Genomic DNA, 19,963 nt, shown 5'->3' with positions numbered 1-19,963 from the left:
CATTTTATTATCACTCTTTTGATTGTGAATACCAACAATAGATCAAAATAAAATAAAAATATCAATCGTTTTTTTAATAACTTAAATATCTACCTACGTACGCCCTCCAGCGACACATTGAAAACCAAACTTCCCGCCCGTCCGTTGATGATAAATAAAGTTTACACGTGTTTGTTTTGCGTGATTTTTTAAAAATAATCTTGATATTAGGCTTAACTTAAAATTACGTATTAATAAAAGTCCGGTAAGTGAAATAAAGTTATTTAGCATTAGGGGAGGTTCGCCGGTTTTAAAGGCCGTCAAAGATTTTGCGGAAACAAAAATGGCGAGTTATGATGATCACGGTAACAGCGGAAAACGGCACAGAATGGATATCATGGACGATTATCTTGCTAGTATTGGTTTTCGAAGAAAACCTGTACCGAAAGATGGTTCATCTTTGTTTCGTGCATTCTCTGAGCAGGTATTAAAACTTATTATTGATACAAATAGAGCACAAATACCATGTGTAAGGAGAAAATTGAATTCTTTTTTGTACATAATTAGGTAGTATATTTGCATGTTTTGGTCACTTAATGAACATTTTATTTAGATGTTTAAAACACAAGCCTATCATCTATATATCCGGGAATCTTGTGTTAGATACATGAAAAGGAACCAACATATATTTGAAAATGTGAGTGATTGTGTGAAAAGTTACACAATTAGTTGAATGCATTTAACATGTTGGGATAAATAGTGTGTTGGCTTTCCTTTTTTTGGGTGACGAGGTCCTTATCAAGGACACGGGATTGAGGCCAAATTTGACCTAACACCCAGAAAGTTCACTCAATTCCTTCATGCGACACACAATTCCTTCGGCACACACTGTACTAATGTAACCCCAAACATTTATAGTGAATGATCAAAACTTACCTTGAAATAGGATTGTCGTATTTAAACAATAAGAAAAATGGGATAATCACTCACCCTACTAGTTCAACTTCTGTTTACATCCATATACAAATTCGGATTTTGCATTGGTATGCTTCTGTAATCATCTTGAGTTAAAATCCATGTTCAGTTTGTAGATGATTCATTTGATGATTATCTTGCACGAATGAACAGTCCTAAAGAGTGGGCGGACCAGTTAGAAATTAGTGCTTTGTCTAAAATGTACAGGTGAGGAATACATAAGCTTTGAAACTGGTAACCCATTTTTATGACTTATTCTGTTCAATCAAGCTAAGTACATTCGATCAACCCATCTAGTATAGATATGGAAGATTTGTAAAACTGCAACTCTTGATTTGGCCATTTATACTAGTTCTTATTAACATATAGTTTGTAGGCTGCCACATATTCCTGAATCATGCTGTTGGTTAGTTGGCTTTTTTGCCAACAAAGTTTTGGTTAGGACGCCTAAGCTCTTGCTTAAAATAAACCTTAGATAGGTTAATTTGTACGCATTTACTAGTTAAATTAACATTAGTTTTATTGATTTAAAACAAATCATTTGTATCTTGAAACTGTATTTTGTATTTTCGTAAATGCCAAATCAACTAATTAACTGCTTGTTTGTTACATACAGTTGTGATTTTCACATCTATGAGCAGCCTGGTCACCGTGCAAAGAATGTCACTGAAAATGATTGTGAACAGGAAGTTTATTTATGTCATTCAGGCCAGAAGCATTATGATTGTGTCTATCCCAAGTCTTACTTTGAATCGTATGGGATTTGTCAGTGTAAGTATAGAAGTAAGTGATTCATTTTTGTGATGGTTATTTTTATTCCCTCTTTCTAGCAATTCTTACTTCCATAATATTGGAACGTGTACTTGGAATGAGCAAAACCACTTTGAATAAATGCGTTGACACATTTCGTATGCTCTCCGGCCCAAGTACTTCTAATGACAAATCAAAGGAATATGAAGATAAAGAACCTCCTATCTCACCAGAGAACTTCTTCGAACCATCCATTGGAATTCTAGTTGAAGGGTAAACTTTTTACATGTGGATCATAGATTCTCTGTTTCATTTTGATCATTTACTGCAGAGATAAAATTTAACTTCATGATGTAATATTCTTGTCCCTCATTGTGGGTCAGTTGCAGAGACACCAACCACGCAATGCTCGGTGTTGGCGCATTATGCACCCCGGGCACAATAATTATTATATACATATTCATACTTAACACTCATGCCCTAACGATGCTGAAAAAGCAAGTTACGTTCTAAATTTTCAATCCGTAAAACCTAAAATCTGATGCTTCTAGTCATGCAATATTTTTGTAGCTTTACAAACACAAATCATTTTAGAATCGACCTGACAAATCAGTCTGGATTGGCATACAAGTTTCCAATACCACTAGATGTTGTGAGATCATTAGATCCATCTATATACAGAAATGTGGATTATGATTTCTGGCTCACTATTAAACGAAGTAAGTTTATTCATATCTTAATAAAGTATGGATTTTGTGTGTCCATAAAAACAAGAGCTGAAATGAATCTGCACATTATTTTATATAATGTACGGGTCGTATTTTATATAATGTACATTGTATGTATGGTGTCTTTACGCACACTTTTGTTTCTATTAGAAGATTAACTTAATTAAAAGAAAAAGCTCGTCTGTCCGCTAGGTTTAAGGACCACGCTTATTTTCTTCCAATTAAATGTAAATGTGTTTTTAACTGTACGCGGTTTTAACACTTGTTGTTTTGTCGCTATATTCTGTCTTTTCTGTTAAAATATTTCCAAATCTTGGCTACCTTGAGAGACAATAAAAGTAACTTTATATTATAACTGTTAACTGCAAACAACTTTTTTAATGCACTGGTAGAAGGTACAATTTTTTAAAGTGACTTTTGTTTTTAATAAAAGTCATTTTTTCTAGAACAACAGTATGTTGATTTTACTGTAAGTGAAGGAATGCAATATTTCATTGGGGACAGATGTCTTATTTCTTTGAGTATATACAGGTAAATTTGAATCTAAAAATAGGATTTGGTGTTTTGTTTAATAATTTCATCTTAATACAACTCATGATATTTAAGTACACAATGGTACAACAACCAACAATTTCAATACTTATCAATCTCTTAATCAGAAGATTTGGACTTGTATTTTAATTTGAGTTGATTATTTATGACATCATTGTAATAAAAGTTTTATAATTTGTGTTAGCCTAAATCTTAAGTGTGCCAAGCCTTAGATTTAGTAGGAAGAATTTTATATTCTCTATACTTTTGGTTGATACTTTATATAATTGTTGCAGTAAACCATTGGTCGGCCACGTACAGGAGGTATCACCAAACCACGGTCCAATCACAGTGTTTATTGAAGCATTGGGAGGTCGACATACAATATCTGTGAAGAACGTCAAGCCATTAGAAACATATAGTAGTATGTCCATTATAATTTCTTTTCTTGTGCTTTATTTCGTTAACTTATGTTTTAAAGACGGTTGTAGAGCTGATGCATGGCCCTGTAAACAAAGAAGGAGATCTCATTCTGATTGGAACTCCAGAAATGGTGGAAGTCGAAGATATGGCTGCAGATCAAAACAGTATGTGTTTGAATATTAACAAATGTATCTTCATTCTTTATCATACAGCGTATACATTGTAGTTGGAGTGATGCAGCACCAATGCATGGTGGAGAGATTCAGTTTAATCCAAAATATCACCTTGAATTTGTTGCTCTTCAGCAGAAGAAGATGAGAAATGGTGGTTCTGGTTATTCAGGTATGTTTTCGTGTGATTGACACTTTTGTTTCATTAATTTAAATATTCTTTAGGAAATGGTGTGCACCAGCAAAGGCCTAACCATCCAAATTTGGAAGATGATATATCAGATCCAGCAAAACCATAGTAAGTTTTTAATTTTTAGGAATGCGCAGAGCTAAGCTCGAACTTTGTGCCCAAGCGTCTCCTTTTTTAGAAAGTTTGTGTCCAAGCGTCTCCGTCTTTAATGCTTGGCTACCATGCCATAGCTTTAACATTGCACTTTAGCAAAAAAAGTATTAAAAATAAATCATGTGAAGCAAATAAAAAAAATGCCACCTTGGCTTTCTTTTCAATTATTTTTCGTTTCCAGATCCGATTTTCTAAATCAAAAATTCTAGAAATGTTTTATTTAAAAATATTAAAAACTGCTTTAACCATTATAGCTTTTAAGACTTCGCATATCCCTATAGTTTTATTAAAGTATAATTATTTTTATTATTTTAGTCCGGAAGATTGTGTCAGCCCTCCTCAGTCGAAACTACAACACAGGGTAATCTAACGAAATAATCTGTCTAATGAAGTAATATATATAAACATTATGTATATATATATCACACACAGGAGAAAAGTCAGTGGCATTCAAATCAAGTGAATGAATTGTCTCCCACTACCATGTTTCAAAACATGTCAATCAACCAAAGTTTCATAGAGGAAAACTGGACAGAATGTAATAACTCTGGTGATTACGCAGAGGTATGTTTGTTTGAATGACGCTTGTTTATCCCTTCATGACACATCAAATTAACCATTCGAATACTAGATTCTTTTTACAACCTTTTTACTAAGTCTTACTTGATTAAACTTTGCAGGCAAGGCATAGCAGCTAGACAAAACATTGTTAGGAAGTTTGTGCAGTATGAAATTACCTTCAAACTCTTTTTAATAAAAAAACTTGGATATGTTCCAAACCCCCTACTAACTACTGTGATAACAAACTTGTTGTTATTACCAACAATAAGCACAGAGTCAATAACCAAACACATTAAAATACATTATTAGCCAGTACATGTGCGGCATACCCTTGTCAATGTTTCCAAGCAAGTGGTATGTTAACACAGGTTCTGCAAAGAAAAAACCCAGGGTGCTTTTTTACACACTTTGTTAGTTATATCTGTCCTCATAGGCGCCTAACCAGGTTAGGCAAATGCCTAACCTGGAATTTGGCACATTGCCTATTAATTGCTTCATAATAAGATATTCATACGCAAACGATTTACGTATTTCATAAAGTTAAACCATTATGCGTCCACGGTTGAAGCTCTAGTGTTTACAGATTAGCTTCTGGCCAAATTTACGTAACTTTTAATGGCAGTTAAACATACACTCACCAACGTAACTGTTACATCACCAGCTGTATTGTGATGTCATCCATTATCGCAAGGTAAGAAATACCAACTGTCCGGCGTAGTGGTTAGCGCGCCTGCCTCTAACCCAGAGGTAATGGATTCAAGGCTCGTCGCTGCTACCATTGTGGGCGTATGTGTCCTTGAGCAAGACACTTAACGGCAATTGCTCCAACCCAGTGGTCACTAATGGGTTGTCCAAATTATCAGCCATACATAAAAATGAGAAAAAAATCCCCAAAAAATAATCATCCACAAAGTAACATACTTGGTAACTCGTAAGCTGGCGCGAGGTGCACATCCACCCGTGTTATAACGACTGTCGTTTTCCGGCCACGCGAGGATAAAGTAAGTTACATTCATTCATTCATTCATTCAACTTGCGGCGATACAGTGCGTGTGCCTGCATCTGCAAGTTTGCGATCTTTCAATACTTTACAACCGCTATTACTGTGTGTATACGTTCAACGTGCTGCGTAACGAGTAATACGAAAGTTAAACCCTAACCAGTGCGTAATGTGCGAGTGTGCTAATTACCTTATTAGCTTACGTATGATGTAATAAGTAGTTGACATTTGTAACTATGAGTTTGCCTAACCTAGACAATCAAAACTTAGGCGCCTATGTCTGTCCTTATATAGTGTTTAGAACTAAAACAGCTTTGTAAAGATTAAAACATGCTTGTGTGCACAGGGATTTCCCTGTCTGTAACTATTTGAGTAAAAATGGCAAACAGTCCAAACACTTGAGGACTAAACTTGGGTAAACACTTTAACTTACAATTAAAAGCTCACATAAGTTAAAAAGGATAGGCATGCTGACTAGTTTTGTATCTTTTAGTTATTCCACTTTTGTTATTTTGAATATTTTAGCTTCCAGTTGCAAAATTATAGCATATATAGCTCCTTCTCGGACCAATTTTCTGCATAGTGCTTAGCGCACTGGCGTAGAGTACGGGCGTGCGGGAGTGCGACGCACTCCTGCCAATTTAGGAATTTGCTACTTCTGTTATGTGCACGGCTACTGAACGTGCGTAAAATGTTTCGACGATGACAAGCAACAGAATAATTCGTAAATAAATGTGTTAAAACTTAACTTATGTTTGCGCAATTATGATTATTACAACATAACATCGTATTATTTGTAAATATACAGCAAATCACGCCCATTTTACACCTCCCTGATTGACCAATCAGAAACAAAGGAATCGTGGATCAACTAGCATTATTACCTGTGCTAGACCAGACAAGCGCATAATATGTATGGGATATGGGAGTATTTATTATAGCAATGTTTAATTTACTTGATGCGAGATGCGAATGCGCGTCAGGCATTTAAAAAAACAAAAATACGACAGATACTGATTCGTATTTAAATTTATCTGGCAGTTTCGTAAATCGTAGACGCGTAGTGAAAACGATTTTTTGCTCAAGAAAAAAAACAGCTCTCCTGATATAAATACACCACAGTTTCATGTACCATTCTTCTCTGTGTTCGGTCAGCATACAAGTTATTAACAAAAGCTAGTTTAAAAAACTATAAAACTAATCGGCGATCACCAACCGCAGTTTATGGCAACCGACACTTTCTTTTCTACCGGCAACCAACTTCCTCTTTTAAAATTACCGGGAATTTATGGTTTAAGAATGCCTGTGTTTTGTAAGTAATCCCCGAACATGTCGAAATGCTGGTTTATATTGCTCACGTAATACGCATTCGTCACAATTTCTATTATTGCGAAATAGCTAGTTATGTTACGTCACAATTGCGAATGTCTCTTGCCTGTATAAATGCCGGATTTATGATAAAATAAAGCTCTTTGTTACGTCAAAACTGCACGAATAGGTAACTTATATTAACATTATATGATCTGTTATGCAGCCGCATAGTAAATAAATTCCCGACTACTAAAATATTGAGCGATATTACACTTGCAAGTTAAACGATGTTACATTGCGATAAGTGTTTCTGCCAGGTATAAGATTTAACTATTGCGTTAAGATACATTCGATTTAAATTGCCTTTGAGTGTTTGCCGCACTCCCACGCAATTGCAAAACTCTACCCAATGGCTGAGCGTCAAAAAAAAGATGCGTTTGAATGAACTGTTGTGCTTAGGCTCGGCTTGGCAAAAATTCTTAATTAAACATACTGTGTGTGTGTGTGTGTATTAAAAACTGCTTCTTCTTTTTGCAGACATATTATACACGATTAATTACTTTTCGTTGATTAAAGGGCTGTGGATTTCCCCACTTTTTGTTTAACCGTTAACCGTTCAGTTTTAACCGGTTAACCGATACAATTATCATCCTAATAAAGGCGTCTTGTTTGTCGCTTTTTTTTCCCGAATTTATAGGCAACTTTATGATGTACCAATCGCTATTATGATGCAATGAATCCACGTGTATATGCCTGTTATTTCGTAACAAACACTCTACTTGGCTGAGGAAAACATTTAAGCTGTCTATTACGCCAATATAACGCTTTTTGTGTAAATAAGACAGATATTGATATATGCATATGCCCTATGACGTCATAGTTCGGTTAACCAAATACGTTCGATTACCCGTTAACTTTTCCACAGCCCTAGTTGATTGTAAATGTAAAATTTTAATCCATGCAATTGTTTAGGGCACAAGTGATATAGATACATACAATCAAGCATGTGGAAGAAATTGGAATCAACAAAATGTTTCACCAAATGAAGAATACCAAACTCATCCTTATTTTCAGCAACATGAAAACAAAGAAAGTCGAAAAATGTTTGAACAGGAAATACCGTACAACAAAAACAACCTTAATAACCAACAAAATGTGTAAGAATTTTATTGATAATTTTTATTTTATATTTTTACCTGACTTACTGTTTAGCTTGAATGAAAGTGCCACCAAGTCTCACAGCCCTCATAGCAGTGATAGCTCCAACAGTGAAACGGAGAATACTCGCCATAATCAGCAGGTGTAATTATCATTAGTATTGTCGTATACAATTAAATTTTCCTAGTTTAAAAATATTGTATGACCAAGTTAAAAGCAAAATTCACAATCCCACCAACTTTGTACTATTTTATTTTTATAGAATGCAGAATCTTACCAAGCATCTGGTGATTACAACCAGTTATCTGAACACCTTCCATCAGCAATTGAAGAAACTTATAGTTCTGCTAATAATGTTGGTGAAACTTCTCATTATCCAATAATCCAACATCCATATTTATCACCTGATCAACTTTGTCCCATCAACCAACCATACCCCCTGCCACAAAACAATTATGGTTTGCGTTATTTAAAATACCTTTTTTGTTTTTATTTTTACTTTAAAATCAAAGGTCCCGCTATTCCACCACCACCACATCAATACATGGCTACAAGTCCAATACCAAGCTCCACCACAAACATACAACCACGATCCGGTTACCTTCCATATCAAGCAACCATGACAGTGCTCGATACTGAAGGCAAAGAAATGGTTGTAACGGATGACAAAAATCCATTTCATTACTTCTTCAACCTTGGATTAGAGGTTAGCTTGGTCTTGTTTAACACTTATGTGCCATAAACCAACAAAATGCTTTTTAGTATTATCGTCAAATTAGAAGCAACCAGCCAATGAGTCCAGGGCCCGTGTTTTTAGCTCCTCCCACTCCCCCACCTTATTCATCTCCAGTTCAACCTGCACCAGTCATGTTTCCTCAACCCGTGGCTTATTTGCCCCCTAGTCCCACTGCCAGATACATGCCAACCCCAGTTCAACAAGTAAGATCACCATAACTCATTTCAATTGAAAATGACTTACATCCCATTTCATTAAGCACCACATGCATGCTGGAGCATGTATGACTGTACCACATTTTCATGAAATGATGTCAAACATGCAACCATCATATCCACCAGGCAGATTAGTTATGCATGTTCCACCTTCACAAACATTTCAACAACAACAACAGCATTCCCAGGGTAAGGGTTCATATTTCAAGCCTAAAAAAATCCTATACATTGTAAATTTTTTTCCATGCTCATTGCTTAAGTTTTGATCCCCACTTGATGTTACTAGTACTGCCATTGTGGGTATGTCTGTCTTTAAGCAAGACAATTAGTTCCCATTGTTGTAATTACTGGTCTTAATTGGGTTGTCAATGTCCAATTTTTTTAACAATCTATTAAAACATCAACTAATTTTCAGCCATACAAATTAATATTCATTTCGCTTACAACTTTACATATGTGGTAAAAACAGCTTTGAGGTGTATGAAACATGACATTGTGCTATAAGGATTGTCATCGCCAGAACACAATCCAAACTTAATAAATGTCATTTATTCATAAAACCTCAGGTGAAGGTGTTCCACTTGATGGTTGTGAAGGTTTAGGTTTAGATACACCAGCAATCACAACTGCTTCACATGTTAGCACAGGAGGTTCTATAAATCATGAACCTACTTCATTGGAAGCTTCTATACCTCATGAAGGTCTCACATCATCTTCATCACCTACATTAGGTCTTCCAAGCTATTCTGGGACCATGCAGCCTATACCCAACCCATACATGCCAAGTTACCCTCCTCAACATAATATTCAAGCAGGTTATAGTCCAAGTGTTATAAATGCACCAGTTTATGCAGCTCCTGCAACTTCAGTTCCTACTGCAAGACCTCATTTTCCTGGTGCCTAATTCCTTTTTAATTAAATACGTTTTAGTTGAAGTAAAATTTGTTTTACTTGCATTTTTTGTTTATATACCTGTGTGTCCTATTTAAGGCCAGCAGATTTTACAAATATCGAATATGTTAATACCAAACCATTTTGTTTTTATATGTCTGACTTTTACTTATTTCTGTTCCCTTTTTCTTATAATGTATATATTATCACTACAATTTCTCTTTCTCTTCTGTATTTACCATCACTTATTCTGTAGGGCTGGTAATATTGCAGTTCCTGATGTAAATAAGTCTAACAGTAGACTTGTAATCTTTTTAAAAGCTCCATCAAATGAAATACATTAATTTTGCAAATCGCTCTGCTATGTTTTCGTTTTATTCTTTCAGTTCTTTGCACAGAAAGTGCCCTCATTTTGTTATTATCTTATTTTTAAGAAATCCTTTCACTACTTGATAAAATTTGTTTCTAACTTAATTGTTCTAAAATCTAAATACCTTAAAACTAAAGACCCATAGTCAAATCAGAATTAAATTTACCGAAACAATAAATAAAATTTATTTCGATGTTGGTGTTTTTAATACTTGAAACCAGAGTTCCTGTAGAAACACATTTATATACGGACTCTGCTTAGAACATGTAACAAGATAACAAGACAGCAGAAACTTCTGATGCACACTCGACCAACAGATTGATTAATATGAACGATTCTAACATTTGCTATCGGACACTCAGTGGTTCTGGAGTCAAAGCAATTGCTCTAACCCAGGGGTCGCAAAAAATTTTCAGACTTGCAGAAAAAAAACAATCCTACACACGTGGTAACTCGGAAGCTGGCATGATAGGTATATATGAAACATTACAGGCCTTTTATAACGGTTGTCGTTTTCTGGCCACGCAAGGTAGCCTACATTCATTTATTCATTATAACGATTGTAAAAATTTCAAAAAACGAACATTTTTCAACAACAGGAATAAATACTGTAATTGCACGTACCTGGAGGTAAACATTGCACATCCGACGTCGTGGCAAATGGGTTAGCACGCCTGCCTGTAACCTAGAGGTAACGGGTTTAAACCTCGTCGCTGCTATCATCGCCCGCGTGAATTATGCCAATTGAAGTACGTGCCCAATCATTGCAGATGTTCTCTCTTGTTTATTGAAGCAATGCTCTCTTGTTAACGATATCTATGCTGTACTCCCATAAAGATGTTTGCTGTTTGTTTGGGGTTGGAAAAAGTTTAAGGCGTAAATTCGGTTTGACGAGTTGGCAAAGGAACGTTTGCTGTTTTCTATGCGCTTTGAAGACGTTCTGCATGTCATACTACATCGAGAAGCAGTTGACAAAAACAGTCAAATTTGGTATCGCATGCCTATAGAGACCATGTTCACCAAATATATGTAAATGAGATGTATAAAATTTCAAGTTTAATATGATCACTTTTACTACCATCAGTTATCACATAGCCCAAGTCTAACAATAACATTTTGCATAATTTAGAAAAATTGTTGGAGGCATGTAATTTCTATGCATTTTAGTTAAAGTATAACAATTTATATAACATATTGAGAAAATATTGCTTCATTTATACTTTCATTTTGGGAAAGTCAAAATGTCCATATTTAAGAAGGGTCATAAAAGTCCGTATGATGTTGTTAAAAGCTTGACAGCAGCTATCAATGTTTTGGAAGTACATCCTGCTGGAACTAAAAAAGTTGAAAAGGTGAAATAGTTTATTACTTTTATGATAATTGCTCCATTCAAATTCCCATCATACAAATGACATAAGCTAAATTGCATATTTAATGACTTCAAAAGTGCGATGTACCGTAGTAGTCTTGATCTGTTGTAGGCTATAATTTGATGCTTTTAAGTTTTAGGTACAATCTTTTATTTTAAAAAGTTGTGCAATGTGTATCAGGGGATAAGAAAAGGTGTTGCATTGAGCGATTTCGCACAATGGATTTGCGAGATTGGTTTTAAAAAGCGATATATTTATCTGTCTTAATATGTGTGTAAAATATTATTCAAGCATTATTTGGGTTGTCCTGTTGCTTGTATCGGTAATCCTTTAGCTGGTGGCCACCTGAAATTTTGGTTTCAAAATGTTCCTTAGGTCTCACTGATACTCATTGTATAATTTTTTTTTGAAAAAACTCGGGCGTTCGTGTCGAAAATTAACTTTAAAAGTGCTCGAAATCGTGCTGGGCTATAGAACATTTTGAAACCAAAATTTCAGGTGGCCACCAGCTAAAGGATTACCGCTTGTATCATCTCTGAATCTATGTAGTCAACCATTTTCAGGGTAAAACACAATAGTAGTGTGAACACTAGACTGTTTTGTTGTTAATATACAGCCTTGGAGACACATGTTGGCAATCCACAATTGCCGATGCTATTTAATAAACCATCGGCATTTGAGTAAAGCTCGTGGAATATGTTTTAACTTTTAGTTAGGTTTATGTTCGTGTTGAACAAAGGTCCAAAAAAAAATGACATTCGCTTACTCAAGTCTCAACATACGCGAATAGTGTATTAATGACTTGTTGCTTGGCCAAGTTGTATACGTCCAATACAAGTTTAATATGTTTATGTTTAATGCATTTTGCAGTCACTTGATCTGTTAAAAACCATGGGCAAGTGATTGCCAACACACTTTTAGGTGAATCTCCATGGTTGCATATTTGAAATTTCAATCTTAGAATAGATACAACACTACCTCAGTTATCTACGCTTACCCGAACTTTGTCTGTCCTTCCCCCTATTCTGCTGGCATTTAAAAAATCATTTCCATTTATTTTACATAATCCAGAAACTTCTTCTGATTGATTTAGCTTTGAATAATGTATAAATATATATATATATATATTTCTTTTTAGGCAACAGAAGATGTCACCAAAAATTTGGTTGCAATGAAAGCTATAATGTGTGGCACTGAGCAACATGAGCCTCAGTCGGAACTTATTGCTCAGCTCTCTCAAGAGATATACAAAAGTGACATCATCGAACTTGTGCTAAGAAACTTGTCACATATATCTTTTGAGGTATATATATATATTATTTATCTTATCTAAAGTTAAACATCTAAAATAATTGCGAGGTCTTCTGATCTTCTAATTATATTGTTCATTGTAAGTTTCATTGCTGAAACATAAAAATCAAGTCTGTGTACATTGAATTTTTAAATTTGTGTACAAAATTTTTATCATATAAAATTGACCCTCATGGAATATATATTAAATTACAAACTTGACCAGTACGAAATTATCCAATTCTTAACTTTACTATCAAAGAGAAAAACTTTCTTTTTGGGCACTGTTATAATGTTGTTGTTTGGTGTAAAAGGGGTAAACCAACAAAAAATACAGAACTTGCATACACATATGGAAAGAAATGCTGAAATTTGATCTAAAGTAACAACTAAAGTTTCTAAAAAAGAAAAAGCCTACCAAAAACCGCTTAAAAATCGGAGAAAAAAATCAACAATGCACTATGTATGATTTTTCATATAAAAAAGTTTACAACCAACTTTGACCGTTTCCAGTTTCTCAACTACAAAGTATAATTAAACTTTTAAGTTTCAATAAAATTCAAATAGGTAGCTGGCATCAGGTGGGGGGGTCATCCCACTTTTTTGGGCAGTTTCAAACTTAACACACAATCGCAATTTTTTTTCTAAAGAATTTTATACAGTGAATATTTAAAAGACTTGATCTCAAAGATTCGGCCCAATAAAAATATTTAAACACACATTGCCAGTTGCTTAGCGGATAAACGAAATGCTGCTAAAAAAATGAAGAAAGTTCAGCCTTTTTTGTCAATTGTTATTTCCTAGTGACAACCATGCCGATCTAAGAGACAAGGACTCAACACCTTTGTATTGTCATAAAATCTTATTTTCTCCCCAGTTTGAAATACTTGTATTAGCATATTAGTTAGTGTAATTGTTAGCCAATTTCATAGTTCAACAAAGGAATCTTAGCAACTAAAGTAAATAGCCTAGGCTAAAGTAAAGAACCAAAGTAAATATCTTTTGAAACTAATGCAAAATTATGTTTAATATTCCTTATATTTTAAAGAGCCTGGCCCACGTTTTCTTAGTTTAGCTTTTTTTGCATAAAATCAATGTTTTAAACTTGTGTTGTATATTCTTTTTGGTATAAATACTAACTATATTCCCGTGGAATGATTTAGGTAACTTTGTATTTCTTGCTGTTCTCTGTATCTAAAATATGACATTTTGTACACTACTACACATGTGTTTTTAAACAAATTCCATTAAATCCAGGTCCCAGGATAAAAAGTTACAGTTTAACAACACATGATAAAGGTCACGTTTTTTTTATTAAATGCTTGCTATAATATTACCAACCAATTTTTTATATTTAACTTTCCCAGTATCCCTTGTTGTTGTTTTTGTTATTTTTAAATTTCTCAGTATCCCTGGTACTGGTAGGTAAACTCGGCCTGTGCACTTCCGCAGTAGGCCTACTTGCTAGAAGTACAGGTTTAAACTGGAAAAGCTTAACACCTATTGCTTATTGGTCAGAACCTTCGCTAATAACAATTTCCGGTTCAGCAATTGAATACTTCTACATCACTAGTTTTTTTAATTATTGTAAAATGTCAATTTTAAATGATTTAATATACTAACAAATAATCTTATAAATCGCTAATTTAGAAAGGAAATCACGCAAAAGCTCGAGCTAGAGCATGTTTTTTAAATAAAGAAGCTGTCGATGTTAAACTGGGTTTTGCTGCAGTATATATGAATTAATCGCAGCTTAGCAAAACACAAATCAGCTGAACTGAACGATAAAAACAGATTGTTCCCAGCGAGTGAGGCAACAACGTGCAAAATTGTTTTGACAATTTAAAACGTCTAGAATGAATAGCGTTTTTACATAAAACTACCACAACAAGTCCACAAATAGTATTTATTAGGTGTAGATTTTCATTTAAAACCAACTTATATTTCATTGAGACACAAACATTTATTTTAAGGTACATTCTTAAACATGTATTTTACACATGTTAGTAGTTGGAGTCCCTATAATTTGCATGCCTTACTTGCAAAAAATATCAGAAAAACAGAGACATATGCTCCCCCTAATAAGAGCATTTCAAACTTCCAATTTTTAAAAACAATTGCAGTTTATTGCTGGCATTTAAAAGTTAATTGAAAAATTGCATGCCAAGATTTAAACTAGAACAACTTTGTTTTTTTATGGCATGCCCGCCATGCTCCAAAACACAAATATAATGTCACACATAAAGTTGACTAGATCTTGTATTATTACGCATTTTCTTTCATATTTATCTTGAACAGCTTGTATAAAGAAATGGGCATTGCTATTTCTAGTACTGAAACCTGCTGACTTTTCGTCTTAATCTTTCAGGGTAAAAAGGACTTCACCCAAATATTTAATAATCTAATGCGTCGACAAATAGGAACACGAATGCCAACAGTTGAACACTTCTGCACAAGAGAGAAAATGCTTGAAATTTTAATCAATGGGTAAAGTTACATTTATTTCTTTAGCTATCGTCCGGCTTTGATAACATACACATTACACAATAATTACCAATGTTACTGCCATGCTTGATAATATAAATAAGTATAAAGACTAGATTTAATAATTAATTATTAAGTTACGATTATAAATAATTTATTTGATATAAGATAAAACATGGTATTTTATATTATATATATTCCGAACCTTCGCATTTGTTTAAATATGTATTGGATTTAGATACGTTGAACTGTATACCACATATTACATAAAGCCTATGTTTACAGATACGAAAAGCCGGACATTGCGCTCAGCTGTGGTGTTATGTTGCGAGAATGCATTCGTTCAGAAGCATTAGCCAAAGCAGTTCTTTCTTCAAAGGAGTTTCCTAAATTTTTTGATTATGTTGAAATGTCAACATTTGACATTGCATCCGATGCTTTTGCCACCTTCAAGGTATATAACACAAATCTTATGTTATGTCAAAAACAGTTTCATTCTAATTGTTTTTAAAGGACCTGCTGACCAGACATAAAGTAGTATGTGCCGAGTTCCTCAACGCAAACTACGACCAAGTATTCGATTGTTACACCCAACTTCTTGGATCGGAAAACTACGTAACCAGGAGGCAGTCACTGAAGGTAAAAAGTGACATAAATTCACATTTGTTTGGTGGGAACATTGTTTGAGGCATATTATGTCAGAATCAAAACAAACATTTACGTGGTGAGTCACATCTCACATGTCTCATGTCGTCATGTCTGTGAATCCACCAAAGTTTAATGAGTAATTGCTTGGGAGTGGATGGTCTCAGAACTGAAGTAGACCATTTATATCATGATTTGTTGACTCTAGTGATATTAAACTTCACTAACAAAACATTAACAACTTGCACTTAAAACCGGATTTTTTCTTCATAAGATTAACCATTATGCATACTCCACTTCTTACTTAATAACATTTAAGTCTGGATTTTCAGATTAGTGTTAGGTAAAGCTAAAAACTTATTAGTTGTGCATGTTCCTGCAGCAACTGATATTCAATTTGACTTTACACAAGATTACGTTTAGGTGCTTAGCTTGGCTAATTATTGACGTCGGCTTGGCCAATAAACTTATTCACAGTCCACTAATGATGGTTGTTTTTAGTGCTTTCTGTGACCATACTTGTTGGATTTATTAACACACTCCCAAAGGAAGCTTTTAACCATACACTACCAGAAGGATGTTCTAATATACGATAATTCTTATGTCTAGTCACTTTCAATAAAGTTAATATGACTTGTATATCGTCATTGTTGGACTTTACAACAACAACATACAGTTTTAATTCAAGTCTTAGAAACATATTGTTAAACCAATTAGTTTTATAGCAAAACATTTAAATATTACCACCCCGTTTTACCTCACGTCCCAGTGTCAAACAAACCGATTTTTCATCTCGTCTTTCTACATTAACCCTTCAGTGTTATTTTGACCGTTGTCTTTCATGAGTTGTCAAGTCAATGACAAACCATGAGCATCGTGTTGCCACTCACCGCACATTTTTGTAGAGTTAGATTCCATTTTAAACTGTAACCCAGTTTAGCTGTACATTTAAACTGTCCCTAACATCACGTTTTACTAATAGTTGCTGGGCGAGCTGTTACTGGACCGTCACAACTACACCATAATGACGAAGTACATCAGTAGACCAGAAAACCTCAAGATCATGATGAACAATTTGCGCGACCAGAGCCGGAACATTCAGTTCGAAGCTTTTCACGTGTTTAAAGTGAGATCTTAATTTTTGTATTCTGTTATTTAAACATCGTCGTCGGTCGTGTTTTACTTTTATTAAACAAATATTATTTCGTAAACTTTCGGAATTGAAGTTCAGTCTGTATTCCTGAGAGCTGCTTTAGAGAGATTTCAAATAAAACCGCTGCTAAATTATTTAGGTTCAATTTAGCAGCACCTCGATTTACTTAATGACTATGTGACCCTTACTAATGGACTTCTACACACAGTAATATTCTCATCGGTCCTACTAAAACGATTACCTGAACGTAAACGTGACGTTTATATAGTGGAAATGTACACCAAGAGACATAAAATAAGGTTATTGTGTTAAACAAGCCGTTGTAAACTCGACAAACATAGGAATAATACCGCGTTAACACAGCAAGGGACACTAATGCATAATTTATATTGATTGCCGTCCACAATTTGAGGAATTCAAAGTATTCGATATGTAGCTCAACCACAGAATACATGTAGGCGGTCGATTTAATTCCTTTATTTCACGCTTACAGCATTTCAATTCCACACAGCAGCTGCCAACACACATACGTGACAAACATGCATTCTGTTTTAGTTTTACAATTTTATTTCCTAAACATCAATTTTCTTCACGCACACTTTTGTTTGGCTCGTTTGTTTGTTAGGTGTAGCGACCACGCGTATTTTCTTCGAACTAAATGTAAATATGTTTTTAATTGTATAGTCTGTTTTAACAACTGTTGTTTTGTCGCTATATCCTGTCGTTTCGTTTAAAATATTTTTAAATCTTTGCCACGGTAATCGAAGAGACAAATAAAGTTATTATTATTAATATCTTTTTCAGGTGTTCGTTGCAAATCCCAACAAGACCAAACCCATCCTCGATATTTTGCTGAAGAATCAACAAAAGTTGGTCGACTTCCTCACTAACTTCCACAACGATCGTTCGGACGACGAGCAGTTCAACGAAGAGAAAGCTTATCTCATTAAACAGGTGCGTTGTTGGGCCCGTGTTTTTACGTTGAAAGAATAAATAATACCCATATAGTAGGACGGGGAAATACGGAACACCTTTACCACATAATATCCAAATATTCAGATTGTGTTTTAAACAATTAACAACGGTCTATGGAGGTCGCGAGAATACGGTTTTATAATTCTTTGAATGTTCTTTGTTTGTTATCAAATCGGACGAGAAAACAGAATATAAAAGTGTCCCATCTTTCCCCACCCTACTATATGTCTTCGTGTGGCCGGAAAACGACAGTCGTTACTAGTTTGACACAGATGTTCTGTTCCATACACCTCGTGCCTGCTTACGAGTACCACGTTTGTAGTTTTCTGAACGATTATTTTTTTACCGTTTGTTCTGTATGGTTGACAGTTTGGACACCATGTTAGAACATATGCGGCGGATTTCAAAGTTACAAACATAACGCTATGATTAAAAATGTCTCATCGACTATCGGCGCATCGTTACCACTCGCCTACGGTAATTAACCCATACTTTAAGTAATAATGTTGGTCCTTACGTAAATCTTCTTAACCACCATAATGCTTTGTTACAACACAGTGGCGATTGACATTGATTATTTTTGGCCATAATATCGATTACGTCCATTATTAGCTATCAAGTAAAAAACAAGCTGAATGTTGTACGTTTAGGGCGGTGTTATTTCACTATCTTAGAAGTAGGCGCGCCGATTTTTTTTTTGTGAAAATGCGGACGCATTAAATATGAGGTCCGCAGTCCGCACTACAAGAACTATAGGGACTAGAGTGCATTAGGACCACTGGGTGTCACCTTGCTAGTTAAGTGTCTTGTCTAAATACGCTCAATTCAAATTGTAGCATCAAGCATCGAGTGCGTATCCTGCGGTTATAGGATTTGAGAGCAAACACCACTGTTTCAGGGTCGCAAATAGTTAAGAGAATAGTTAACTGTATTTTTTTTGCTTCCCTTGAAACCCAAACGATTATATCAATCTCCTTTCCCTTGTTTCTCTTCATTTACATCCCTCTGTGTGCAGCCATGGCCTACTCAATTGAGTATAGGCCATGGTGCAGCATATTCATTTAATCAACCACCTGTAACCAAGTCCAGCAACTCACGATTGCGTGTAACGTTTCTTTATTCAACTGTTATTGTAATACATGTTAAAGTTAAAAAAAAACATATTATCAGAACATTTGTTTTTTAGATACGTGAGCTTCAATAACCCATACTGACAACTTGACGAGTTAAGTTCCAGCTCTATTCGAAATGCCTGAATCGCTACTGCTCTCCATATTCAAATATGCACTTCTTGACCAAAAGGCGGTCAGTTTGCCGGATTCTTCCGACAAAACTTAGTTTGGTTGCCGTTATTTAAAACATTCTTTCGTATCCGGTTATTTCTGGTTTAAACTTTATTTTTGTTAATAAATTCTGTCCGTTTTAGGCATTTTCGCGTTAAATTATCTTGACAATCTTTTTTAATGTATTTGGCATCCACGATACTCGGAGCTTCATGCTTCGGACCATGTACAGTATGTTTAACCTACAACATAGCTGCTCAGTGTACTGCCTAAATTCTTTATCATAAGACGTATATCATTTCCAAACAGACCTGGTTTCGCACGAGTAAAATGTTATAGTTTTACTGATTTAGGTTAACACGTTTCACATCGAATTTATTCATACAGGCTTGCTTGTGTCGTGTGTTATTTTGAACTTATATTATTAGTTGTATGTTCATTTAATGCGTTCTTATTTTACATTTCTATAACGTGAAGGAGAAATTGTATTGTAATTCGAAAAGAAAGCGATCGAAATGATGTGCTTCCTTATATTTCGGTGGTAACTAAAGGATTTTTTAACTTAGGCAGCGAGTTAGATGTGGATTCGTAGTAGAGTTTAAATTTAGTATTTTCAACAGTT

General features: G+C 34.7%; 2 protein-coding genes across 4 annotated transcripts; both read left to right on the top strand.

Annotated features, from left to right (window-relative positions):
* Window positions 1-320: 320 nt before the first annotated feature.
* Window positions 321-10,334, top strand: LOC149741729 (uncharacterized). Of its 3 annotated transcripts, none has more exons than XM_089890741.1 (20): window positions 321-463; window positions 593-676; window positions 1,064-1,161; window positions 1,571-1,725; window positions 1,785-1,977; window positions 2,299-2,423; window positions 2,879-2,963; window positions 3,260-3,387; window positions 3,445-3,550; window positions 3,613-3,728; window positions 3,782-3,854; window positions 4,215-4,260; window positions 4,332-4,463; window positions 7,744-7,928; window positions 7,984-8,071; window positions 8,192-8,387; window positions 8,442-8,635; window positions 8,692-8,868; window positions 8,925-9,069; window positions 9,612-10,334. In XM_089890741.1, exons 1-20 carry the CDS (start codon window positions 323-325, stop codon window positions 9,782-9,784), a joined length of 2,640 nt encoding a protein of 879 aa, XP_089746867.1. In that variant the 5' UTR covers window positions 321-322; the 3' UTR covers window positions 9,785-10,334. The 3 variants fall into 3 exon arrangements, with proteins under 3 accessions (XP_089746867.1, XP_089746862.1, XP_089746874.1); XM_089890736.1 differs by having other exon boundaries at window positions 9,447-10,334; XM_089890748.1 differs by having other exon boundaries at window positions 9,523-9,659.
* A 900-nt stretch (window positions 10,335-11,234) lies between these two features.
* On the top strand, window positions 11,235-19,860 carry LOC149741728 (calcium-binding protein 39-like). Its single transcript, XM_089890791.1, has 8 exons — window positions 11,235-11,493; window positions 12,650-12,814; window positions 15,170-15,288; window positions 15,571-15,739; window positions 15,799-15,924; window positions 16,913-17,056; window positions 17,888-18,037; window positions 19,245-19,860. The coding sequence occupies exons 1-8, from the start codon at window positions 11,383-11,385 to the stop codon at window positions 19,260-19,262; spliced, it is 1,002 nt and encodes a 333-aa protein (XP_089746917.1). The 5' UTR covers window positions 11,235-11,382; the 3' UTR covers window positions 19,263-19,860.
* The last annotated feature ends 103 nt before the right edge of the window (window positions 19,861-19,963 follow it).

Source organism: Ciona robusta, chromosome 1, assembly GCF_009617815.1.
Source record: "Ciona robusta chromosome 1, ASM961781v2".
Taxonomy (NCBI): Eukaryota; Metazoa; Chordata; class Ascidiacea; order Phlebobranchia; family Cionidae; genus Ciona; species Ciona robusta.
Note: the sequence above shows the minus strand (reverse complement) of the source record. Positions and strands in the feature narration are given on the sequence as shown.

Coding starts and splice junctions, on each gene's coding strand:
- LOC149741729 (XM_089890736.1), top strand. CDS start 323: ATGGCGAGTTATGATGATCACGGTAACAGCGGAAAACGGCACAGAATG. Junction 4,464..7,743: donor ACTCTGGTGATTACGCAGAG/GTATGTTTGTTT, acceptor GCAATTGTTTAG/GGCACAAGTGATATAGATAC. Junction 8,388..8,441: donor CCTGCCACAAAACAATTATG/GTTTGCGTTATT, acceptor TTAAAATCAAAG/GTCCCGCTATTCCACCACCA.
- LOC149741728 (XM_089890791.1), top strand. CDS start 11,383: ATGTCCATATTTAAGAAGGGTCATAAAAGTCCGTATGATGTTGTTAAA. Junction 11,494..12,649: donor GAACTAAAAAAGTTGAAAAG/GTGAAATAGTTT, acceptor ATTTCTTTTTAG/GCAACAGAAGATGTCACCAA. Junction 12,815..15,169: donor TGTCACATATATCTTTTGAG/GTATATATATAT, acceptor TTAATCTTTCAG/GGTAAAAAGGACTTCACCCA.